Source organism: Haematobia irritans, chromosome 1 (genome assembly GCF_050003625.1).
Source record: "Haematobia irritans isolate KBUSLIRL chromosome 1, ASM5000362v1, whole genome shotgun sequence".
Lineage (NCBI taxonomy): Eukaryota > Metazoa > Arthropoda > Insecta > Diptera > Muscidae > Haematobia > Haematobia irritans.
The window spans coordinates 60,623,132-60,647,313 of record NC_134397.1 but is presented as its reverse complement, the minus strand read 5'-3'; the positions used below and the strand labels follow the sequence as shown (position 1 = coordinate 60,647,313).

The following is a 24,182-nucleotide window of genomic DNA, read 5'->3' as shown; positions in this document are numbered from 1 at the left end:
TTGTTATTACTAACTTTTTCTTTTGAGTAAATAAAACCACATTTTATACAGTTAAAAAAATTACTACAAAGTGTTTTTTTATTGATATATAATAATTTATGTAAAACAAAAACAAAAAGCCATATGCCTAGTAAAATACATAAAAAAACTCTAGAATATATAAAACATACGAAAATTACATACTTTTTTCATATACATAAATTTATATTAAATAAACTATAATTTCAATTCATAAATATTGGTGATTTTTATTAATGAAGAATTTCAATACTTTTGCATTAGATTGCATAAATTTTGTTTAAATAATTTAAAAAAATATAGCTACATTATTTTCTTTTTACAAATTTCTTAACAAAATATACAAAGAACAAAATCGAAAGTTCTTGGCCAAATAATAAGTTTTAATTATATACATTAAATATTTGTTCTTATATATTTTTATCAGAGATGTTGCTTGGAGTGGCTTAGGAATCTGAACTCGTCCCAACATGATTTTAAGTATGTTATCTTTCTATATTTGTTCTAATTTTCGAAAATATTTTTTTAAAATTTTCCGCCAATTTCATATAAACAAAAAGTTCGTTGCACTTAAACGTCAAGAACAGCTGATTTTTAATGTTAAAAACAGCTGATTTTTTTATTATAAAATCGGCAGTTTTTTAACTCCCTATCGAACACCATTAATTATTTCTGATATTGGAAATATTCTCGTAATGTGGCGAAATTTGAAATCGATCGCTATTGTCCTCCCCTCCTCCAGCCAGCCAATATCTTCTATACATCCCTAATATTCGTAATTAACAAAATCCCGGATTTGTATGTTCAATGACACAACGTTTGCAATATTTCTTTACCGCTCGATAGCCTTCTATTGATATTTGGCAATCTTGGATATTCAATTGTTGCAGACCACGACAATAGTAGGCAATACACTGTACACCTCGGTCCGTAATCATATCACAATTTCTTAAACTTAGCTTCTTTAAATTCGGACAACTTTCGGCTAAAGCACGAAGACCTGCATCACTAACATCACATTTTCCTATATCAAGGGCCCTCAAACGGGGACAAGAACGGGCCAAAACAGTAATCGAGTCATCACTGACAGCTTCGCAACCACGGGCATTCAGATAGCGTAGCTTATAACAGCGGCGGGCTATAACTTTCAAACCAGCATCAGATACACGATCACATTTGGCCACCGAAAGATAGCGTAGAACGGCTCCAAGTTTGGCCAACTCGTAAAGACCAAAATCTGTAATATTCACACAATCGGAGACACTAAGCTCTTTTAGAGCTATACAAAAGCTTGGCACAAATTTGAGGCCTGCATCTGTAATGAGAGAAGATGGAAGAAAATTTTGGTTAGCGGATATGTAATCAATGAAAATGAATTTTTTATGGAGAAATAAATCCTTACGATTCGTGATTTTTATTTCTATAGAAAAATTTTTCAAAATTTTGTTGTCAAAATTTTATTTCTATAGAAAACTTTATCAAAATTTTATTACTATAGGAAATTTTGTCAAAATTTTATTTCTATAGAAAATTTTGTCAACATTTTATTTCTATAGGAAATTTTGTCAAAATTTTATTTCTATAGAAAATTTTGTCAAAATTTTATTTCTATAGAAAATTTTGTCAAAATTTTATTTCTATAGAAAACTTTGTCGAAATTTTATTTCTATGGGAAATTTTGTCAAAATTTTATTTGGCACAATTTTATTCCTAGAGAAAATTTGGCAAAATTTTATTACAAGAGAAAATTTTGTCAAAATTTTATTTCTATAGAAAACTTTGTCAAAATTTTATTTCTACAAGAAATTTTGTCAAAATGTAATTTCTATAGAAAATTTTCTCGTAATTTTATTTCTATAGAAAATTTTGTCAACATTTCTCAACATGGAGAAAATTTGGCAAAATGTTATTACAAGAGAAAATTTTGTCAACATTTTATTTCTATAGAAAACTTTGTCAAAATTCTATTTTTATAGAAAATTTTGTCAAAATTTGATTTCTAGAAAAAATTTTGTCAAAATTGTATTTCTATAGATAATTTTCATAGAATTATATTTCTATAGAAAATTTTGTCAAAATTTTATTTCTAGTAAATTTTGTCAAAATTTTATTTCTATAGAATATTTTGTCAAAATTTTATTTCTATAGAAAATTTTGTCAAATTTTTATTTCCATAGAAAATTTTGTCTAAATTTTATTTCTATAGAAAATTTTGTCAAAATTTTATTTCTATAGAAAATGTTGTCAAAATTGTATTTTTATAGAAAATTTTGTCAAAATTGTATTTCTACAGAAAATTTTGTCAAAATTTTATTTCTATAGATAATTTTCATAGAATTATATTTCTATAGAAAATTTTGTCAAAATTTTATTTCTAGTAAATTTTGTCAAAATTTTATTTCTATAGAATATTTTGTCAAAATTTTATTTCTATAGAAAATTTTGTCAAATTTTTATTTCCATAGAAAATTTTGTCTAAATTTTATTTCTATAGAAAATTTTGTCAAAATTTTATTTCTATAGAAAATGTTGTCAAAATTGTATTTTTATAGAAAATTTTGTCAAAATTGTATTTCTACAGAAAATTTTGTCAAAATTTTATTTCTACAGAAAATTTTGTCAAAATTTTATTTCTATAGATAATTTTTGCCAAAAATTTTATTTCTATAGATAATTTTTGTCAAAAATTTTATTTGTATAGAAAATTTTCACATAATTTTATTTCTATAGAAATTTTTGTCAAAATTTTATTTCTATAGAAAATTTTTTCAAAATTTTATTTCTATAGATATTTTTTGTCAAAATTTTATTTCTATAGATAATTTTCATAGAATTATATTTCTAGTAAATTTTGTCAAAATTTTATTTCTATAGAATATTTTGTCAAAATTTTATTTCTATTGAAAATTTTGTCAAATTTTTATTTCCATAGAAAATTTTGTCAAAATTTATTTCTATAGAAAATTTTGTCAAAATTTTATATCTATAGAAAATTTTGTCAAAATTTTATTTCTGTAGCAAATTTTATTTTTATAGAAAATGTTGTCAAAATTGTATTTTTATAGAAAATTTTGTCAAAATTGTATTTCTACAGAAAATTTTGTCAACATTTTATTTCTACAGACAATTTTGTTAATATTTTATTTTTATAGAAAAATTTGTCAAATTTTATTTCTATAGAAAATTATGTCAAAATATTGTTTTTATAGATAGTTTTTGTCACAATTTTATTTCTATAGAAAATTTTCACAAAATTTTATTTCTATAGAAAATTTTCACAAAATTTTATTTCTATAGAAAATTTTCACAAAATTTTATTTCTATAGAAAATTTTGTCAAAATTTGATTTCTAGAGAAAATTTTGTCAAAATTTTATTTCTATAGATATTTTTTGTCAAAATTTTATTTCTATAGATATTTTTTGTCAAAATTTTATTTCTATAGATAATTTTCATATAATTATATTTCTATAGAAAATTTTGTCAAAATTTTATTTCTATAGAATATTTTGTCAAAATTTTATTTCTATAGAAAATTTTGTCAAATTTTTATTTCCATAGAAAATTTTGTCAAGATTTTATTTCTACAGAAAATTTTGTCAAAATTTTATTTCTATAGATATTTTTGTCAAAATGTTATTTCTATAGAATATTTTCACAAAATTTTATTTCTAGTAAATTTTGTCAAAATTTTATTTCTAGTAAATTTTGTCAAAAGTTTATTTCTACAGAAAATTTTGTCAAAATTTTATTTCTACAGAAAATTTTTGTTAAAATTTTATTTCTATAGAAAATTTTGTCAAAATTTTATTTCTATAGATATTTTTGTCAAAATTTTATTTCTATAGAAAATTTTGTCAAAATTTTATTTCTAGTAAATTTTGTCAAAATTTTATTTCTAGTAAATTTTGTCAAAATGTTATTTCTATAGAAAATTTGGTCAAAATGGTATTTCCATAGAAAATTTTGGCAAAATTTTATTTATGTGAACCAGCCTGCATTGATATCAGGCTAACATAAAAATAGTAAGCTACGAGGAGCCCGTCGTAAATAAGGAAAAAACATTACTAATATTGTCGTTAGAATTGTTGTTGTGTCCTTAGAAACCAGTTTCATATAGTTATCACAGTAATTGTTGTTGACTAGAAACGAGACATTGTGTGATCGTTCGCCAATCAGGTGAATTCAGCAATGTCTTTAAAAATAGATTTCGATTTGTTGGTACATTAGTGTAGTAACAAATCGAAATCTAAAAATAAGATTAAGGGATTGTAAAGTTATACGAAAAGATGATGCACAGTGCGGGTGAAAAATGGTTAAATTTGGGAAAAATAATTCTCGTATGTAAATTTCATAAGAAATTAACATAAAAGAACCAAATTGAATCATCTCACCCGGCCAGATCTCGCTAAAGACTATGGAAATGTGTTGTGGCCAACACTGAAACATATATGTATAGTCAGGCTTGCGAGATGGGTATCTGGCATTTTCTTTTCAGTAACTTAATGATGTCAATTCCCTTAATCTTCCTGTCCAATAAGCTCGAATAAATGTTGTAATAACTTCTAGTTTAAATGATTTGGACATTGAACCAGCCTGCATTGATATCAGGCTAACATAAAAATAGTAAAAAATTTTATTTCTATAGGAAATTTTCTTATAATCTTATTTCTATAGGAAATTTTGTCAAAATTTTATTTCTGAAGAAAATTTTCTCATAATTTTATTTTTATCGAAATTGTTGTCAAAATTTTATTTCTATAGATAATTTTTGTCAAAATTTTATTTGTATAGAAAATTTTCACAAAATTTTATTTCTATAGAAAATTTTGTCAAAATTTTATTTTATACAAAATTTTGTCAAAAGTTGATTTCTATAGAAAATTTTGTCAAAATTTGATTTCTATAGAAAATTGTGTCTAAATTTTATTTCCGTAGAAATAAAATTTATTTTCTACAGAAAATTCTGTCAAAATTTTAGTTCTTTTGAAAACTTTGTCAACATTTTATTTCTATAGAAAATTTTGTACAAAATTTATTTCTTTAGAATTTTTTGTCAACATTTTATTTGTAGAGAAAATTTTGTCAAAATTTTATTTGTATATGGGTTCCGGAATAAGAGAAACCGCGAACAGAGGCAGTGTGGATCGAGTTGGATGAATGGGCACGGGAGACACATAAAGCGATGGGGATCAATGCAACATTCGGATGGGTTGATTCAGACAAGAAAAAGCTGAAGAACTATTCAGTGAGTGTAGGACGTCAATCTAGAGCCTTGTGAGAATAATGCTCGGACAACTAGAATTGAGAGCAAATATGTGTCGAATGGGAGCAGCAGAGGATGGTGCATGTAGGGCGCGTTTTGAGGATGATGAGATCTTTGAACACTAAATTTGTCACTGCCCTGCCTTCACTAGGAAAAGAGTTAACCATATCAGTGAAGTGGTGATTCGGGACCGGGTACAGGGAATAAATTAGGGAATTAGTTAGGGATACAGAGTATCGGTCTCGAATCTATTTGGAATGCAAAGGCATGATTAAATAATACACAGAGTAGAGCAAGATCTGCATCATATTGATGCGGGGACATGCCGGAATAAGAGGAAACGTAAAGGCAAATGAACTGGCGATAAGAACTAGGACACATATGGAAGTGAACTTAGAGAACGTAATGCCAATAGAGGCAAAGGGGCCGAGTTGAATGAATGGACAAGGGAGACAAATAAAGCGATGTTAACCTATAGAACGATCGGAAGGGCGTTTAAATGGGTTGACGCAGACAAGAAAAATACTGAAGAACTACTTAAGGAGTGTAAGAGGGCTATGGGAATAATGACCGGGCACCTAGAATTGAGAGCACCTGCATCGAATAGGAGGAGCGAAGAATGGTGCATGTAGGGCGCGTTTTGAGGATGATGAGACATTGGAACACAACCTTTGCCACTGTTCTGTCGTTACTAGACAAAGAGTTAACCAGAGGTGATTCGGGAACAGACCCAGCTTGAAAGCTGGGAATGGCAACTCATTAGGGAATTCGTTAGGGAAACAGAGTTCCTGGAATAAAAGAAGGGTAAAATGGAAAGAAGAAGTTAGATCACAGAACAAGCCGGCTTAGGTATTTGTCTGCCGGCTTGATATAGAGAAACGTAAAGCCAAACAGGCGAAAAGAGCTAGGACACACAGGGTAGTGAACTTAGGGAACGAATTGCAAGAATAGGAACGGGAGACATATAAAGCGATGTGGATCGATGCAACGGTCGGAAGGGCGACGAAAATACTATGGGATCGCTCAGACAAGAAAAAGACTGGAGAACTATTCAAGGAGTGTAGGACGACAGTCAGGAGGTCTGTGGGAATAATGACAGGGCACCTAGAAATGAAAGCACATTTGCGACGAATAGCAGCAGAAGAGGGTGGTGAATGTAGGGGCATTTCTAAGGATTATGAGATCTTGGAACGCTACCTTTGTCACTGTCCTGTCTTTACTAGGCAAAGAGTTAACCATATTGGTGAAGAGGAGAGTGGTGACCTGGTCCAGCTTGGAAACCGGGATTGGAAAAAAAAAATTAGGGAATTCGCTTGGTACACAGAATTCCTGGAATAAAAGAAGGCTTAGGTGTATGTCAGTCGGGAATGTCAGAATAAAAGGAAACGTAAAGGGAAATGAATTGGCGATAAAGGAACGAGTTGGATGAATGGGCACAGGAGCAACATAAAGCGATGTGTGTAATATGGATGGAATAAAGGTTGGATACGATGTAAAGAGGAAATTCAGGTAACCTGAATTCTCTTACACAACTTAAGCTAATATATCGCTCAAGGAGTTTTCTTCGCTTCGCTTATTTGTAGGCTACATATTTGACTTTCAAACACAGTTTGCTATATCCTTTTGTGCTAACGATCTATCTCTCACATATAAATCTTTTTCCATTTCGCCATAGTGGCCAAAATGGAAAATAACCCATATATATCCTGAGTTATTTTCCGTCACACTAATACTAGAGATGAAGAAAAATTTTGGTATCCAAGCTGGGTATGCCATACAATGCACCTCGGCGGATCCAAAGCTCTGTATACAGCTTATAATAAATGTAAGCTACACAGAATTTTCAGAGGATCTTCCACGCTTCTCCTTGTATTAAGTACGTAGAGTTTGTTTTTCCCATTCTTACCTGTAATTTGTATGCAGCGTCTTAAATACAGATATACCAATTGGGGGCAATTCTTAACAACAATTTTCAAGCCTACATCATCCAAGGATGTACAATCCGTTAAATCCAAATATTGTAGGAGAAGTCTCCTTGGTGGTTCTAGATTTGGATTTGGTGTAATAGTAGTGATTTGGGTACAACCTGAAAAAAAAAACAATGAAACGTCAGTCAAATATTCTCATGTCACATCGAAATTTTGGACCTTACCTGTCACATCCAAGTGTTGGACATTTGTACATTTTGTCAGAACATCAATCAAAGCCTGATTTGAGACATTGACACACATTTGCAATTGCAAATGTGTCAGTTCCGGACACCTCCGCGTTAGCAGTTGTAATCCTTTGTCCGATATACGACAACCTTCGGCCATCATAACTCTTTCGACTTCGGGACATGAGCCATTTCGTGTTTGACCACACAATTGACGGAACATCATTTTCAAGGCTTTGTCCCCATTCATATGTTCCCCTTTGAGTGAAATGACTTTCCATAATACCGGACGCCAAGCTATCTGTTCGAATCTTCGACACACTCTAGCCAAATTACAAAGTTCACAACTATCGAACCATTGAAATATTTTCACAATGGCCTCATCGGGTAGCCGATCGAAATATGGGCCAGCTCTTAGTGGACCCTTTTTAGACCATGGTGGTGGTCCTGTTTCCACATGACGTCGTACTATTGCCGCCGCTGTTGACATAGCCGCCGGCGGAGGATGATGAACAATGCCATGTGTGGTTATTGTATTTGGATGATGGCCTGTCGGTGAGGGTGATACCAGAGTGGCATAACCTTGATCGAGACTAGGTGAGAATCGTCCTAAATTACATAAACCATCCGATAGACTTTTCACTTTCGTGTGATGATAACGTTGATCCAAGGCCAAATTCGACGATGAAGAGGTGTTATTATTCGAACTGGAGAAATTATCCAAACGATTCGATGAATTAAAGGCATTGGCAGGTGAATTAGTGCGATTGAGTAAATAACGATCGGATCCGGATGTTTCACTGGGACTCGATGCGCGATGATGAATGAGATGGGGATCTGAAAGGGTAGAGAAGAGAAAAACAACTCATTCTGTTAGTAAAGTTAAAATTAAAAAAATGAAATATTAAAAAATATTTAAAGTGGCAAGTTCGGTTCGCTTTTATTTACTTTCACTCATGGATCACTACGAGATATGGTTGAAAGTTCATACATCGCGAGTATGTGCTATAGAAATTAAATTCCAGACTATCCACCACGTATACCGATCCTCTCTGAATCGATATAATAGTGGGTGAACATTTTCAACTTCCAGGGAAGGTAGAGGAATAAAAAACTGCAGATCAAGGATAAAAAACTGCATGTTGGATCCTCAAAGTCTATAGACCAAGCTCAATTTTTAATGTGCGTTCCATCCGTTCTAGCGGTATGTTCAGATCACGAGAAAGTTTTCTATCATTACGCCGTGAATTTACACCATGTTCCAAATCTACTATATCTGCTAAATTTCAAGATTGTTAAGTAAATTGGCTGTCCTCGATACTACAGTGGTAAACTTCTCTCTTGTCGCTGAGTGCTGCCCGATTCAAGGTTTAGCTCAATGACGAGGGACCTCCTTTTTATCCGAGTCCGAACGGTGTTTCACATTATGGTGACACCACTTAGTGAAGTTTTATACACTCAGAAATATCACCTACATTACTGGGGGGATAGTTCATTGATGAAAAATTTTTCGACACTGGAATTGAAGGATCCAGTACACTTTGTATGCAAAGCGGACATACTAGGTTAGGTTAGGTGGCAGCCCGATGTATCAGGCTCACTTAGACTATTCAGTCCATTGTGATACCACATTGGTGGACATACTAAGTTTCTTATTTTACCATGGTGGTTCTCGTAAATCTTGAGTAGAACTTTGGCATCTGTTGTCGAAATCGGGCGAGTGAGTGAAACCTCTCACACTTGGACATTCTGAAAAGCGGACATCTCTCAAACGTGGATAACTTTCGTAAGACGTTGGCTATATTAACCTCCCATAAGTGGATAGCCACGTTTAAGCGAACGTGGCTATCCACTTTTAAGACGTTTCAATGATATGGAAACTAAATTTGAATCGATTTCGACAAAATTTGGCACTGACACCAAAACCAATAGGGATCCAAATGTAAAGTCATTTGGACAAAACCGGGATCTAGACTTTTGGTACAAAAATGTGTTCACAGACAGGCAGACGGACGGGCAGAAGGGCATTACTATATTGGCTCGATTATTCCCAAAGACACCATGTGTCTATTACCTCACCTTCTAGATGTTGCAAATATATGTACTAATCTATAATACCCTGTTCCCCACAGATGTGCAGGGTATAAAAAATACAAATGGCGAATAATTATTGGATATTCTTCACTTACCTTGCAACCGCTCATTGTCATCACTAAAGTTGCACATACTCCTCAGTCCATCCTCGAGATAATAACGTTCACTTTGATAATTGCTAGCCTCCGAACCTAATGGTAAACCTCTTATGGCACTTCCTAAATATAACGATTCCATTTTCTTCTCCAAATAATATTGGGAATTACGATTTCCCGATCCATTTGTGTTAACTGTGGCCACACTAGTCCTGCCACCACCCTGATGGCGTATCATGGAACGATTACCGCCATTACCTGCCCCCACAACGGGAGCAGCATCACTGGAATCTTCGGTATCACCACTATTACTATGTAGTACATAAGCACTGGGCCCACGTTCGTGACGACCATATTGCAATAAATGCTCCAAGGCTATAAAATTCCTCTGTTGTTGATTACTGGTCGAGGTATTCGAAGAATTCGTATTTGGAGGCAGGCATAAATTAGAGCGTTGTTGTTGTTGAACCGTTCGACCCACGGACGCGGATGAAGGCAAAACCGAGGACACCGAGGCTGAACCATTAATGGCATGCCCTCGACTTCTCAGCTCAAAGGTAGCGGCCTTATGTTGTATGGGCTGGGGATCTAAATCCATAGAGCTTTGTGACGATGAACGTGATAGATTGTACAAGGGATTCGGAGGTGGCCCTTGACCTGGTCCTGCCGTTGAAGAGTTTTTCGATTTATTTGTACTCTCTAGACCATCAACAGTGTCTTCTTGTTGTATAGGTAAATTCGTGTGATATGTGGGATCTGTATCTGTGTCTATACTCAAATTCGGAGATTTTCTGGACATTTGATAGACTTGTGGATCTAAGGGACTTGAACTTAGAGGATGATGGAAAGTGGACTGATGTAAACCATTTAGAGAATCCATGACAGCTGTACTATTTCGACCCAGAGACGCCAAAGGGCATTCAAGGCTGGTTGGTGCCTGTGAACGTCTGGCCGTTTGATGTGCCATATTGCATGAAATTCCTGATCTCTGAATATGAGTGACACTCGGTGCTGCTTCTACTGCTGCTGTGAATATCTATGTGTAGCTGGTTATGGAGCATTAAGTTGATATGCCATTATACCTGTGGGCGAGAAAAAGAGACGGATAGGGAAAAGAAAAGATTACAATTTATTTTCATTAATTGTTTAACAAAAGACCATAAGCTGGTCTTTGCAGAATTAAAAAATCATTAAATTACAATGGTGGAATAAAAACGAAATCTCTCAAAGCACCCCCTACCTACCAACTAATCAAGCAACCAAAGTGGCAGAGAGACCAACAATCGTTTTAAAAATTTATTTCCAACATTTATCCTGACTTAAGTCCCTCACATTTATTTGGTCATTTTGTTGTTGCTTGTTGCTGATGTGGTGGTTGAGTTGGCTTCTTAAGATACCAGCTCATAAATATCAAAGTCTATGCACATGCGCAGTGTTCATAGCCTAGCTATCCCAATAACTTCTTCTCATGCATACGTACTTAAATACACACACTCTCACACATTCTCGGATCATTTCCTAGTAATGCATCAGGCAATAAGGAAACAATATATTGTATCGATATCACTTTTGACACTTTCCAACGACAGCTTTACTAAAAACAAGATCTGTTCCTTCTACTGATTTCTTCTGTTGAGGCCAGAGTGCTTGCGACCACCGATGAAATTGCTGCTACTCTTGCCAGAGACTCTAAGGAGGAGGATGATGATGATGGCGATGGTGATTCTACTCACAACTTTTAGGCATATGGTAAATTAAGAGAATTTATTTTCGAATTCTAGCATTGGAATAATAACCCCCCGAGGAAAAATGGCACAGTGGAGGACTAAGGAGCCGTAGTCAATACAAAGCTAACGGCGTTTTGGTTTTGTCCTAGTGTAAAATGTGGGAGTCACCGTACACATAAAGGGCTCTGGGTTCAAAGCTCACCGCAATATGAAACGCCGTTCAGACTAGGTTATAAAAGCAGGTCCCTCGTCATTGAGCTAAATATAGAATCGGGCAGCGCTTATTGATAGGTTAGGTGTGCTGGCTACCTGGGCACTATGGAATAATGTGAAATGAGGAAGCTATCCTTGGAGACGTTTTTCTCCACTGTTTTCATATCTTTACAGGATTCATGTCAAATATGATGAACTATGGATAGTCGATGGGTCTCTTCGGAAGATTGTGAGCAAACTAAGTTGATTTGGAATGAAAAGAACCATAGAATCTGCGATCACCTAATATCGATGAACATACAGGAATTGCGGCTTTTGATAGACATTATAACTAGACATGACATACATAAGAATAGGCCTTAAAGATGATGACATCTGTAGATGGTATCTGGACCCGGATGTTATGGAAGACTCCTACAACTTCCTGTGCCAGTATCCAGCATTATCCTTTAGAAGAAACAAGATACTGATCTGCAGGAGTGCAACTTAAGGAACATTCTCACCTTCATCTTCACCTCTGGTTAGACGTTTTAAGAAATTTTTAAGGGAGGAAGAAGTTGGTTTATGTCCACAGGAGGTTTAAGTGGACATCAATTCTTTTCAGTGAATTGATGTCATCATCTACAACCTAACCTAGATTCATTGATAAGAGAGAAGTTCACCACATGTTGTATCAAAATGGACTGAATAGTCTATGTGAGCCTAAAATAACGGTCCAGAGAGAAGTAGGTACCAGACCAATTGGTTTCGCAGGTTACGCAAATAGATGCCTGGTGATGTGAGAGGAATTTTCACAATTCGAGTAGACAGACATCTTGAATTTCCGGGTTCAGAAGGGAGAGGAATCTTAGTTGAGATATGACCGCCCTGGTCTCTCTCGGCAAATAGATGCATCGTGATGTGAAGCGAATGTTCACAATTCGAGTAGACATCTTGTATTACCGGTTTCAGAATGGAGAGGTAACTTTTCAAATACCTGGAAATGCCAGGAATCTTAGCTGAGATATCACCGACCTGATCTCTCTAAGCAACCATCTCTCGTCATCACTGACAGGTGTGGGTCTTCAAACCAGTACAACACTGCATTGGTAGGAAGATCTTGCTTTTTGAAACGCTAACGTTGGCCTTCAGTGCCGCGCTTATTCCCCCTTCACCGTCACCGTCATCGGCGATCAGATGATTAATAGATTACTGGTCCATCCCGAAAACGAACCCGATGGTCTTGGCTCGTTCAGATTGTGCCCTCCTGGATGTGGCCTCTGCACTATATCAGTTGCTGCTGGGTGAGGAGGTCGCAGTATTGCCTTATCGAGATCATTTTCGACTCATGTTGAAGATACTGTTCTGCAACATGGACATGTTTTGGGTCTTGGAAAGACATCTAGTGGCAATCCGCAATGCAGTTTTTTCACCGTTTGAAGATTTCTTCATTGGGTCTAACCCATACTGGGAGTCCAAACGGACCGCATAATCGACAAGGGCCAATAGATTCATAGGTATTTTAAATCGTCTCTATCCCCCAAGTCTTACCAGCCAATGCCTTCAGGAACTTGTTTTTATTGGCAGGGAAGGCAACTGTTCAAATACCTGGAGATGCTACATCTTAGCAGATATAGCTCTTTAAGCAGGCGGTAGTCTTCCACTCAGCACAACGCTGAACCGCAGTCGTGTGCGCGGAATTCGGTGCCGCCCTTATACCTTCATCACTCTCATCACTCTCATCGCCAATCAGATGATTGATTGCTGGTCCTTTCTGAAATCGAACCGGTTGGGCTTGGCTCCTGGGTGTGGAATATTTCAGGTGGCTTAGCCGTTTGCTTTTTATCAGGTGCTTCTGGATGAGGAGGTCGCAGTATTGCCTTACCGAGATCATTTTGGTAGTCTTCCACTCAGTACAACGCTGAACCGCAGTCGTGTGCGCGGCATTCGGTGCCGCCCTTATTCCTTCATCACTCTCATCGCCACTCAGATGATTGATTGCTGGTCCTTTCTGAAATCGAACCGAAAGGTTTAGCCGTCTGCTTTTATCTGGGTGAGGAGGTCGCAGTATTGCCTTACCGAGATCATTTTGGTAGTCTTCCACTCAGCACAACGCTGAACCGCAGTCGTGTGCGCGGCATTCAGTGCCGCCCTTATTCCATCATCAAAATCATCACCAATCAGATGCTTGATTGCTGGTCCTTTCTGAAATCGAACCGAAAGGTTTAGCCGTCTGCTTTTTATCAGGTGCTTCTGGGTGAGGAGGTCGCAGTATTGCCTTACCGAGATCATTTTGGACTGGTTCGGGTGGCTTGTGCCCTCCTGGAATGATTCGGATGGCTTAGCCTTCGTGGATGTGGAATGGTTCGGGTCGCAGTGTTGCCTCACCGAGAGCATTTTTGACTCATGTTACTATTCTGGTCACTTGGAGTGACATCTAGTCGCAATCCGCAGCGCAGTAATTGTACCGTTTGAAGATTTCTCTATTGGGTCTCGCCAATACTTGGAGTCTAAACGGGGCCGCATAATCTATAAGGGGGGCGACCAATAGACTAATAGGTCATGAGGTCCTTGCATGTGGGGATGCTCTGGTTTCGAATGTGGGCCGTCTGCACTGCCTTGATTTTTATTGGGCCAAAACTACCCTAGCCTGTCGTGGGAGGTCTCTTTCTTCTAGTGCAATCGGCGGTGGCCGGACTCCGAGAACAGGATTATCCGCTTTAACTACAGTATCCCCCATGAATCCTTTTTAGATCTGCTTGATATAGAGGCTGTTTTTTTGTAACGTTGGATCTCGCCCTACATTCCTAAGTGGTGGTTGTCTATCCACAGTATGGTGATTTGGATGATTACTACACGAGGATGATCATGATCTCATCATACAGATCCAGGAGTGTAAAACGGAAACATCCTCTCACAGTTCTATGATAGCTTTCTGATAGGTCTGTATGCTATTCCACTGCATGCCACTCTGAGGTGTCCACACTGATGCTGTATAGTTTTCCATAGACAGCTCAATTGCCTTATAGGTGGTCAACAAGGTTTCTTTGTCCACACCATAAGTGCTGCCGGCAAGCGACTTGTGCAGCTCTTTGCATCACAGAGCTTAGGTTAGGTTAGGTTATGTGGCAGCCCGATGTATCAGGCTCACTTAGACTATTCAGTCCATTGTAATACCACAGTGGTGAACTTCTTTCTTATCACTGAGTGCTGCCCGATTCCATGTTAAGCTCAATGACAAGGGACCTTCTTTTTATAGCCGAGTCCGAACGGCGTTCCACATTGCAGTGAAACCATTTAGAGAAGCTTTGAAACCCTCAGAAATGTCACCAGCATTACTGAGGTGGGATAATCCACCGCTGAAAAACTTCTTGGTGTTCGGTCGAAGCAGGAATCGAACCCACAACTTTGTGTATGCAAGGCGGGCCACCACGGTGGCTCCCAATTACAGAGCTTAGCACAAATTGAGTGGCGTTGACAGACGAGATGCTGTAGAATGTGACCCCGAGAATATTGGGGTATTTGGTGGTCGGAATTGTTACCCCATCGATTCTGACATTAAACTGCTTGCGTATGTCGACTGTTAATTTAGTGAATAGTGGACTGAGGAATAGAAGGCGGATATCTTCAAATATCTAGCAGTAAAAAAACTGTTAGGATCAGCAAAGTAGATGGTTAACAGATCTAAATGTCATCAACAAAGGGCCCGTATGACATGGTTGTACAGTCATCCGGTATAATCTCATCGCCGTCAGGAAGGGGTCAAATAGAAGATAGGAAGAGATTGAACAATGCCGGAGATATCACTCCACCTTTACAAAATCCATGTTGGTGTTGGTGGTGCAGCTGTAAAATTCTCCACAAGGCTGCGGGCGAGTAATGTCTCAAGAAGCTTGGTTACTGGCAAGAGGAGAGTAACCCGTCCGTACGATTTACCCTAGCTCAAGTCTTAGAACTGGCAAAGGAAAAGTGAAATGTTAATTGATCAAGGCAAAGTCGACTATTTAAACAACTTTTTCCGGGAGGTTCGAGTATAATTCACATTGGGTTTAGTGAATTATCCGAATTTAATTCTGATAATTGGTTCATAGTTTTGCTGCAAGTAGAGACTGCTGATGAGGAATATGCCAGTCACGAAATGATTGCCCGTCTAATCACCTTGCTGTCTAAAGTATTTTATCCAAATCAATTTGACAAACATAATTTTCCTCTGTTGTTGCAAGCTACTCTTGTAGTTTAGTGAACACAAGTCGAAAATTCGCATTTTGAAAACTTCGTCTATTGGACCCTTATCATAATCTCCAATCCATCTACCAGATTTTGATTTTCCAACATTTTTCAATATCGTGCAATTTCTTTCAATGTGCCATTTGAATGTGTCAACGTAAAGAAAAACGCGCAAATCTTTTTATATTTCTGTGAGTGTGTTTTTATACCAAACCATTTGAATTTCATCATCGCCCTGCGAATATATATGACCAACCAAAGTGTTTGCAATGGGCTTTAGAAATTGCTTTATTAACTTCTTTATGTTGATGTTGTGTTGTCAGGAGATTAAAGTTGGAGGACACACACCGCAAGACAAAAAAACACACAACACCAAATAGCAGAACATCAATATTCACCATCGAACTTCGCCACCGACGCCTCATATCCAGAGTGCTAACTCAATCTACCAATACTGACCATGGACAACAAGTATGAGTGTATAACGTCTGTTTTTTACATTTTTGAAAAATGAACGCATTTCCGTTTCCCTGGTAAACAAACAAACGGATAAAATGACTAAAAACGATGACCATTTCGAAATGGAATTGGTCTGGTTTGCAAAAGAAAAACAAAAAAAAAAAAAACAAGAAAAATGGTTCTGGCATTGATTATGAGTTTGCCATTCAGAGGCTATTCTGTAGTCTGGGTTTGATTTTCTAAAGCCTTTCAACAAAGTTGGCAATATTTTTTCTCTTCTATGTTGACAGTCCTATTGTAAATGGTACACTTTAAATGAGGATTTATAAGCCATTAGTTTTATAGATCTAGTGTGAAATTCTTTTGGGCATGTGTTTAAGCCATGTAGGCCGAAATGGCTAGATACATGCATTTAATCTTCCATAAAGTATAAGTATGGATTGATGTTGAATCTCGTAGAGAGCATAAACATTTTTACTTCATAGTGTCATTTGTCCATGATGCCCTCAAATATCATGTGTAGAAAAAAATGCATACGAAAAACATACCTTTTGTAAATGTACAGAATAGGTTTCATTATTATCAAAACTATTTTAAGACTTGTTACCGAATAAATGCAGACCAAATTTTTCAGAAGACAGTTGATTCAGATTTTTACATCCTCATGTACTAGACAAATTACTATAGAAAACTTCCTCAAAAGTCTATTTCTATAGAAAATTTTCCCAAAATTTTATTTTTATAGAAAATAACACAAAATTTTATTTCGATGTTATAAAAAAATGCGAATATTAAAAGTTGTATAGACATTGAATTTATAGAAAATTCTGTGAAAATTTTATTAAAATTTTATTTTTATAGATTTTTTCAACATTTCATTCCTAAAGAAAATGACAAAATTTATTTCTATAGACAATTTTTTCAATGATTTATTTCTTTAGAATTTTTTTTTTATTTTTATAGAAAATAACCCAAAATTTTATTTCGATGTTATAAAAAATGCGAATATTAAAATTTGTAAAGACATTGAATTTATAGAAAATTTTATACAAATTTTATTCTTATAGATTTTTTTTTTCAAAATTTTATTCCTATAGAAAATGACAAAATTTTATTTCTATAGACAATTTTTTCAATGTTTTATTTCTTTAGAAAATTTTTTATTTGTGTAGACATTTTTTAACATATAATTTCTATAGAAAATTTTCTACAACTTCTATAGAAAATGTTCTCAAAATTTCATTTCTATAAAAAAATTTCTCAAAATTTTATTTTTATAGAGAACTTTGTTAAAATATAATTTATATAGAAAAAATTCTCAAATTTTTATAGAAAATTATCTCAAAATTTAATTTCTATAGAAAATTTTCTCGACTTTTTATTTCTTTGGACGATTTTCTCAAAAATTTATTTCTTTAGACAATTTTATCAAAATTTTATTTCTTTACAAAATTTTCTCAAAATTGTATTCCTATAGAAAATTTTCTCAAAATTTAATTTTTATAGAAAAACTTCTCAAAATTTTATTTCTGAAGAAATACTTCTCAAAAATTTTTTATAAAGAATTTTGTTAAAATTTATTTTAATAGCAAATTTTCTCAAACTTTAACTTCTATAAAAAAATTTCTCAAATTTTATTTCTATAGAAAATTTTTTTCAATGTTTTTTTTTCTTTAGAAAAGTTTCTCAAAAATTTAGTTGTATAGAAATTTTTTTTACATATAATTTCTAAAGAAAATTTTTTAAAATATAATTTCTATAGAAAATTTTCTCCAACTTTTATTTCTATAGAATTTCTATAGAAAATGTTCTCAAAATTTCATTTCCATAGAAAATTTTCTCAAAATGTATTTTTATAGAAAACTTTGTTAAAATATAATTTCTACAGAAAATTCGCAAAATTTTACTTTTATAAAGAATTTTGTTAAAATTTTACTTAATATAAAATTTTCTCAAATTTGTATTTCTATAGAAAAATTTCTCAAAATTTTATTTCTATAAATTTTTTTATACCCTCCACCATAGGATGGGGGTATATTAACTTTGTCATTCCGTTTGTAACACATCGAAATATTGCTCTAAGACCCCATAAAGTATATAAAAGAAGCAAATTTCATCCGATCCGGCTGAAATTTGGTACATGGTGTTAGTATATGGTATCCAACAACCATGCAGGAATTGGTTCCTATCAGCCCATAATTATATATAGCCCCCATATAAACCGATCCCCCGATTTGGCTTGCGAAGCCTCTAAGAGAAGCAAATTTCATCCCATCCGGCTGAAATTTGGTACATGGTGTTAGTCTATGGTCTCTAACAACCATGCAAAAATTGGTCCACATCGGTCCATAATTATATATAGCCCCCATATAAACCGATCCCACGATTTGGCTTGCGAGGCCTCTAAGAGAAGCAAATTTCATCCGATCTGGCTGAAATTTGGTACATGGTGTTAGTATATGGTCTCTAACAACCATGCAAAAATTGGTCCACATCGGTCCATAATTATATGTAGCCCCCATATAAACCGATCACCAGATTTGAACTCCGGAGCCTCTTGGAAGACCAAAATTCATCTGATTCAGTTGAAATTTGGTACGTGGTGTTAATATATTGCCTCAAACTCCCATTCAAAAATTGGTCGAAATCGGTCCATAATTATATATAGGACCCATATAAACCGACCCCCAGATTTGACCACCAGAGCCCCTGGGAAGAGCAAAATTCTTCCCATTCGGTTGAAATTTGGTACGTGATGTTAGTATATGGTATCCAACAACCATGCAGGAATTGGTTCCTATCAGCCCATAATTATATATAGCTCCCATATAAACCGATCCCCAGATTTGACCTCCGGTGCCTTTTGGAGAAGCAAAATTCATCCGATCTGCTTGAAATTTGGTACGTGGTAATCGTATATGATATTTAACAACCATGCCAAAAGTGGTACATATCAGTCCATAATCATATATAGCCCCATATAAACCGATTTCACCCAAGTGAGTTGAAATTTGGTACATTGTGATAGTATATGGTCGTTAACAATATGGACCTAACTAGGTCCATATCGGTCTATAGTTATATATGTATATCCCTCAGATAAATCGATTTCGGCCTGGCCGAACTTACGGCCGTATATACTTGTTTTAACATATAATTTCTAAAGAAAATTTTTTTAAAATATAATTTCTATAGAAAATTTTCTCCAACTTTTATTTCTATAGAAAATCTTCTCAAAATTTCATTTCTATAGAAAATTTTCTCAAAACTTTATTTTTCTAGAAAACTTTGTTAAAATATAACTTCTACAGAAAATTCCCAAATTTTGCTTTTATAAAGAATTTTGTTAACATTTTATTTTAATACAAAATTTTCTCAAATTTATATTTCTATAGAAAATTTTCTCAAAATTTTATTTCTATAAATTTTTTTTATATAATTTTGAGAAAATTTTCTATAGAAATAAAACAATTTCTCAAAATTTAATTTCGAAAGAAAATTTTTCTAAAAGATTGGTTCTATAGAAAATTTTCTCAAAATTATATCTCTGTAGAAAATTTTGTCAAAATTTTATTTCTATAGAAAGTTTTGTCAAAATTTTATTTTTATAGAAAAACTTCTCAAAATGTGTTTTTCATAAACATTTCTCAAAATTTTATTGACCAATGACAAAATTTTATTTCTATAGAAAAATCAAAAATTCTTTTCTACATACAATTTTTTCAATGTGTTTTTTCTTTAGAAAATTTTTTGATTGTATAGAAATTATTTTTTACATATAATTCCTATAGAAAATTTTCTACAACTTTTATTTCTATAGAATTTCTATAGAAAATTTTCACAAATTTTATATATAGAAACAATTCTCAAAATTTTATTTTTATAGAAAATTATCTCAAAATTTAATTTCTTTAGAAAAATTTGCTCCACTTTTTTATTTCTTCAGACGATTTTCTCAAAATTTTATTTCTTTAGACATTTTTATCAAAATTTTATTTCTTTACAAAATTTTCTCAAAATTTTATTCCTACAGAAAATTTTCTCAAAATTTAATTTTTATAGAAAAACTTTTCAAAATGTTTTATCTATGTTATAGAAAAACTTCTCCAAATTTCATTTCTGAAGAAAACTTCTCAAAATTTTTTTATAAAGAATTTTGTTAAAATTTTATTTTAATAGCAAATTTTCTCAAACTTTAACTTCTATAGAAAACCTTCTCAAATTTTATTTCTATAGAAAATTTTTCCAATGTTTTATTTCTTTAGAAAAATTTCTAAAAATTTTATTTGTATAGACATTTTTTTAACATATAATTTCTAAAGAACATTTTTTTAAAATATAAATTTTAAAATAGAAAATTTTCTCCAACTTTTTTTTCTATAGAAAATGTTCTCACAATTTCATTTCTGTAGAAAATTTTCTCAAAACTTTATTTTTTGTTAAAATATAATTTCTACAGAAAATTCTCAAAATTTTGCTTTTATAATGAATTTTATTAAAATTTGTATTTCTATAGAAAATTTTCGCAAAATTTTATTTCTATAATTTTTTTTTTTCAATTTTTTTTTTTCTTTAGAAAATTTTCTCAAAATATTATTTGTATAGAAATTTTTTTAACATATAACTTCTAAAGAAAATTTTTTTAAAACATAATTTCTATAGACATTTTTTTCCAACTTTTATTTCTCTAGACAATTTTCTCAAAATTTAATTTCGAAAGAAAACTTTTCTAAAAGATTATTTCTATAGAAAATTTTCTCAAAATTTTATTTTTTTGGTATATCTCTATGGAAAATTTTGCCAAATTTTTTTCTATAGAAAATTTTGTCAAAATTTTATTTTTATAGAAAAACTTCTCAAGATGTTTTTTTCATAAACATTTCTCAAAATTTTATTTCTACATAAAATTTTGCCAAAATTTTATTTCTTTAAAAAATGTTGCTAAAATGTTATTTCTGTAGACAATTTTCTCAAAATTTTATTTCTGTAGACAATTTTCTGAAAATTTTATTTCTATAGAAAATTTTCTCAAAATTTTATTTCTATAGAAAATTTTCTGAAAATTTTATTTCTATAGAAAATTTTCTCAAAATTTTATTTCTATAGATTTTTTTTTTCAAAATTTTATTTCTATAGAAAATTTTGTTAACTTTGTTAAAATATAATTTATATAGAAAAAATTCTTAAATTTTTATAGAAAATTATCTCAAAATTTAATTTCTTTAGAAAATTTTCTCCACTTTTTATTTCTTTAGACGATTTTCTCAAAATTTTATTTCTTTAGATATTTTTATCAAAATTTTATTCCTACAGAAAAGTTTCTCAAAATTTTTTATAGAAAAACTTTTCAAAATGTTTTATCTATGTTATAGAAAAACTTCTCAAAATTTCATTTCTGAAGAAAACTTCTCAAAAAATTTTTATAAAGAATTTTGTTAAAATTTTATTTTAACAGCAAATTTTCTCAAACTTTAACTTCTATAGAAAATGTTCTCAAATTTTATTTCTATAGAAAAGTTTTTCAAGGTTTTATTTCTTTAGAAAAGTTTCTCAAAAATTTATTTGTATAGACATTTTTTTAACATATAATTTCTAAAGAAAATTTTTTTTAAAATATAACTTCTATGGAAAATTTTCTCCAACTTTTATTTCTATAGAAAATGTTCTCAAAATTTCATTTCTATAGAAGATTTTCTCAAAACTTTATTTTTTGTTAAAATATAATTTCTAAAGAAAATTCTCAAAATTTTGCTTTTATAATGCATTTTATTAAAATTTTATTTTAATATAAAATTTTGTCAAATTTGTATTTCTATAGAAAATTTTCTCAAAATTTTATTTCTATAATTTTGTTTTTTTTTTAATTTTTTTATTTCTTTAGAAAATTTTCTCAAAATATTATTTGTATAGAAATTTTTTTAACATATAATTTCTAAAGAAAATTTTTTTCCAACTTTTATTTCTATAGAAAATTTTCTCAAAATTTAATTTCGAAAGAAAATTTTTCTAAAAGATTGGTTCTATAGAAAAATTTCTCAAAATTTTATTTCTTTAGGTACTTTTCTCAAAATTATATATCTATAGAAAATTTTGTCAAAATTTTATTTCTATAGAAAGTTTTGTCAAAATTTTTTATTTTTAGAAAATTTTCTGAAAATTATATTTCTCTAGAAAATTTTCCATAGAAAATTTTTTAAAAATTGTATTTCTATAGAAAATTTTCTCAAAATTTTATTTCTATATAAAATTTTCTTAAAATTTTGTTTCTATGGAACATTTTCTCTATGGAACTTTTTGGTGGTTGGTCGAAACTAGGTTTGAACCCAAGACCCTGTGTATACAAGGCGGGCATGCTAACCATTGCACCACGGTGGTTCCATAGAAAATGTTGTTAACATTTTATTTCTATAGAAAATTTTCTCAATATTTTATTTCTATAGAAAATTTTCTCAAAATTTTATTTCTATAGAAAATATTCTTAAAATTTTTGTTACAAACAAAAAACTTCTCAAAATCTTATTTTTATAGAAAATTTTCTCAAAATTTTATTTCTATAGAAAATTTTCTCAAAACTTTATTTCTATAGAAAATTTTCTCAAAATTTTATTTCTATAGAAAATTTTCTCAAAATTTTATTTCTATAGAAAATTCAAAATTTCCAATAGAAATAATTTTTTTATTTCTACTGGAAATTTTGTTAAAATATAAATTCTATAGAAAATTTTCTCAAAACTTTTTTTCTATAGAAAATTTTTGTAAAATGGTTTTTTCTATAGAAAATCACCTGTTCTGACAAAGCTCTCCAGCTTCCTAAAATTACGATTTGTGGAGATACAAACATACCCAGCAAAAAAAGCGTCGCCAAAAAAGTAATCTTTTTGGATTCGTAAGTGGTGCAAAATTGACATAGACGCGGTGAAATTAACATGGGCTCGCCATAGGACGGAAGTCCTCCATTTCAACAGCCGTAGCACTAAATTTGCATCACTTCTTTAGATGTGATCCGAATTCAATGTTTTGGATGTAAATTAAAAAATTCAGTGATATTTTGTCAAATAAATAATTTTTATAATTTTTTATAATTTTTAATGGATTCTAACGCTTGTCGGAAACGTTTGACCTCAAATATTTTCAAAAATTCACAATTTTTTTCAGATTGGATTTAGAATTTTTTTCGACAAAATTTAAATGATTTGTACCATTTTATGAATTATAAAACCGTTTTTAACGTATTTGAAACAAAAAAGTTAAAATTACCCATTAAAAGTATGAAAAAACCAAGGTATAAAAAATTGAATTAAAAAAACTTCCTGAGTCGTTAAAATAAAGAACATCAGTGGGAGTACATCTTCTGGAAGTGCTTTTAAAGTTATGCCTTTGGAAGAACTTCCAATTTTTTTTTTGCTGGGATACTAACGGTCAAATGAATTGATATTAATTCGAATCAATTTCACCTCGCTAAATCCCAAATCCGTGACGTCATCCCTAAATATTATTGCTTTCTAGTAAACATGAATATTTTATGTTGGCTCAAATCTCCAGAACGGAGAGACTATGCGTAGGTGTAGGTGTTGCCTTGTCATAGAATGATGTGTAATATGGAGTAATATGGTTGGCTTGGATTTTTATTTCTATTTCGTGTGCTTCTTATGGTATTTGCATCTCATAGCGTCTGCGATCCATCCATACAAATGACTTCAGATTGTAAAGATTAACGTGTCCACTGGTCTGTAAATGCAACTTCAAACAGTGGACAGGGAGACATTAAGAACTGCTAAAAGCTAAATGAGCATGGTTTTAGAATTTATTGTTGACTGAGCTGAAGGAGAAAAATTGAAATTTTTCTTTTTTATGTTGTGAGCAATTTTTTTTGTGTGCATTGTGTGGAAAAATGTTATAATGTTAACACCATTCGATTGATTCTACTAATTCACACTTCTGAACATGTTT

The 24,182-nt window shown here is 32.2% G+C and overlaps 1 protein-coding gene across 2 annotated transcripts in view; it reads right to left on the bottom strand.

Annotated features, from left to right (window-relative positions):
• Positions 1-549: 549 nt before the first annotated feature.
• Positions 550-24,182, bottom strand: part of Fbxl7 (F-box and leucine-rich repeat protein 7) — a 213,706-nt gene continuing 190,073 nt past the window's right edge. For both annotated transcript variants that reach the window (XM_075290550.1, XM_075290551.1), the window contains 4 exons: positions 9,628-10,709; positions 7,436-8,275; positions 7,190-7,369; positions 550-1,333 (listed from right to left, as the gene is read on the bottom strand). In XM_075290550.1, the coding sequence (XP_075146665.1) occupies positions 798-1,333; positions 7,190-7,369; positions 7,436-8,275; positions 9,628-10,594 (2,523 nt within the window). In that variant the 5' untranslated portion in view covers positions 10,595-10,709 and the 3' untranslated portion in view covers positions 550-797. The remainder of the gene's footprint in view (positions 1,334-7,189; positions 7,370-7,435; positions 8,276-9,627; positions 10,710-24,182) is intronic.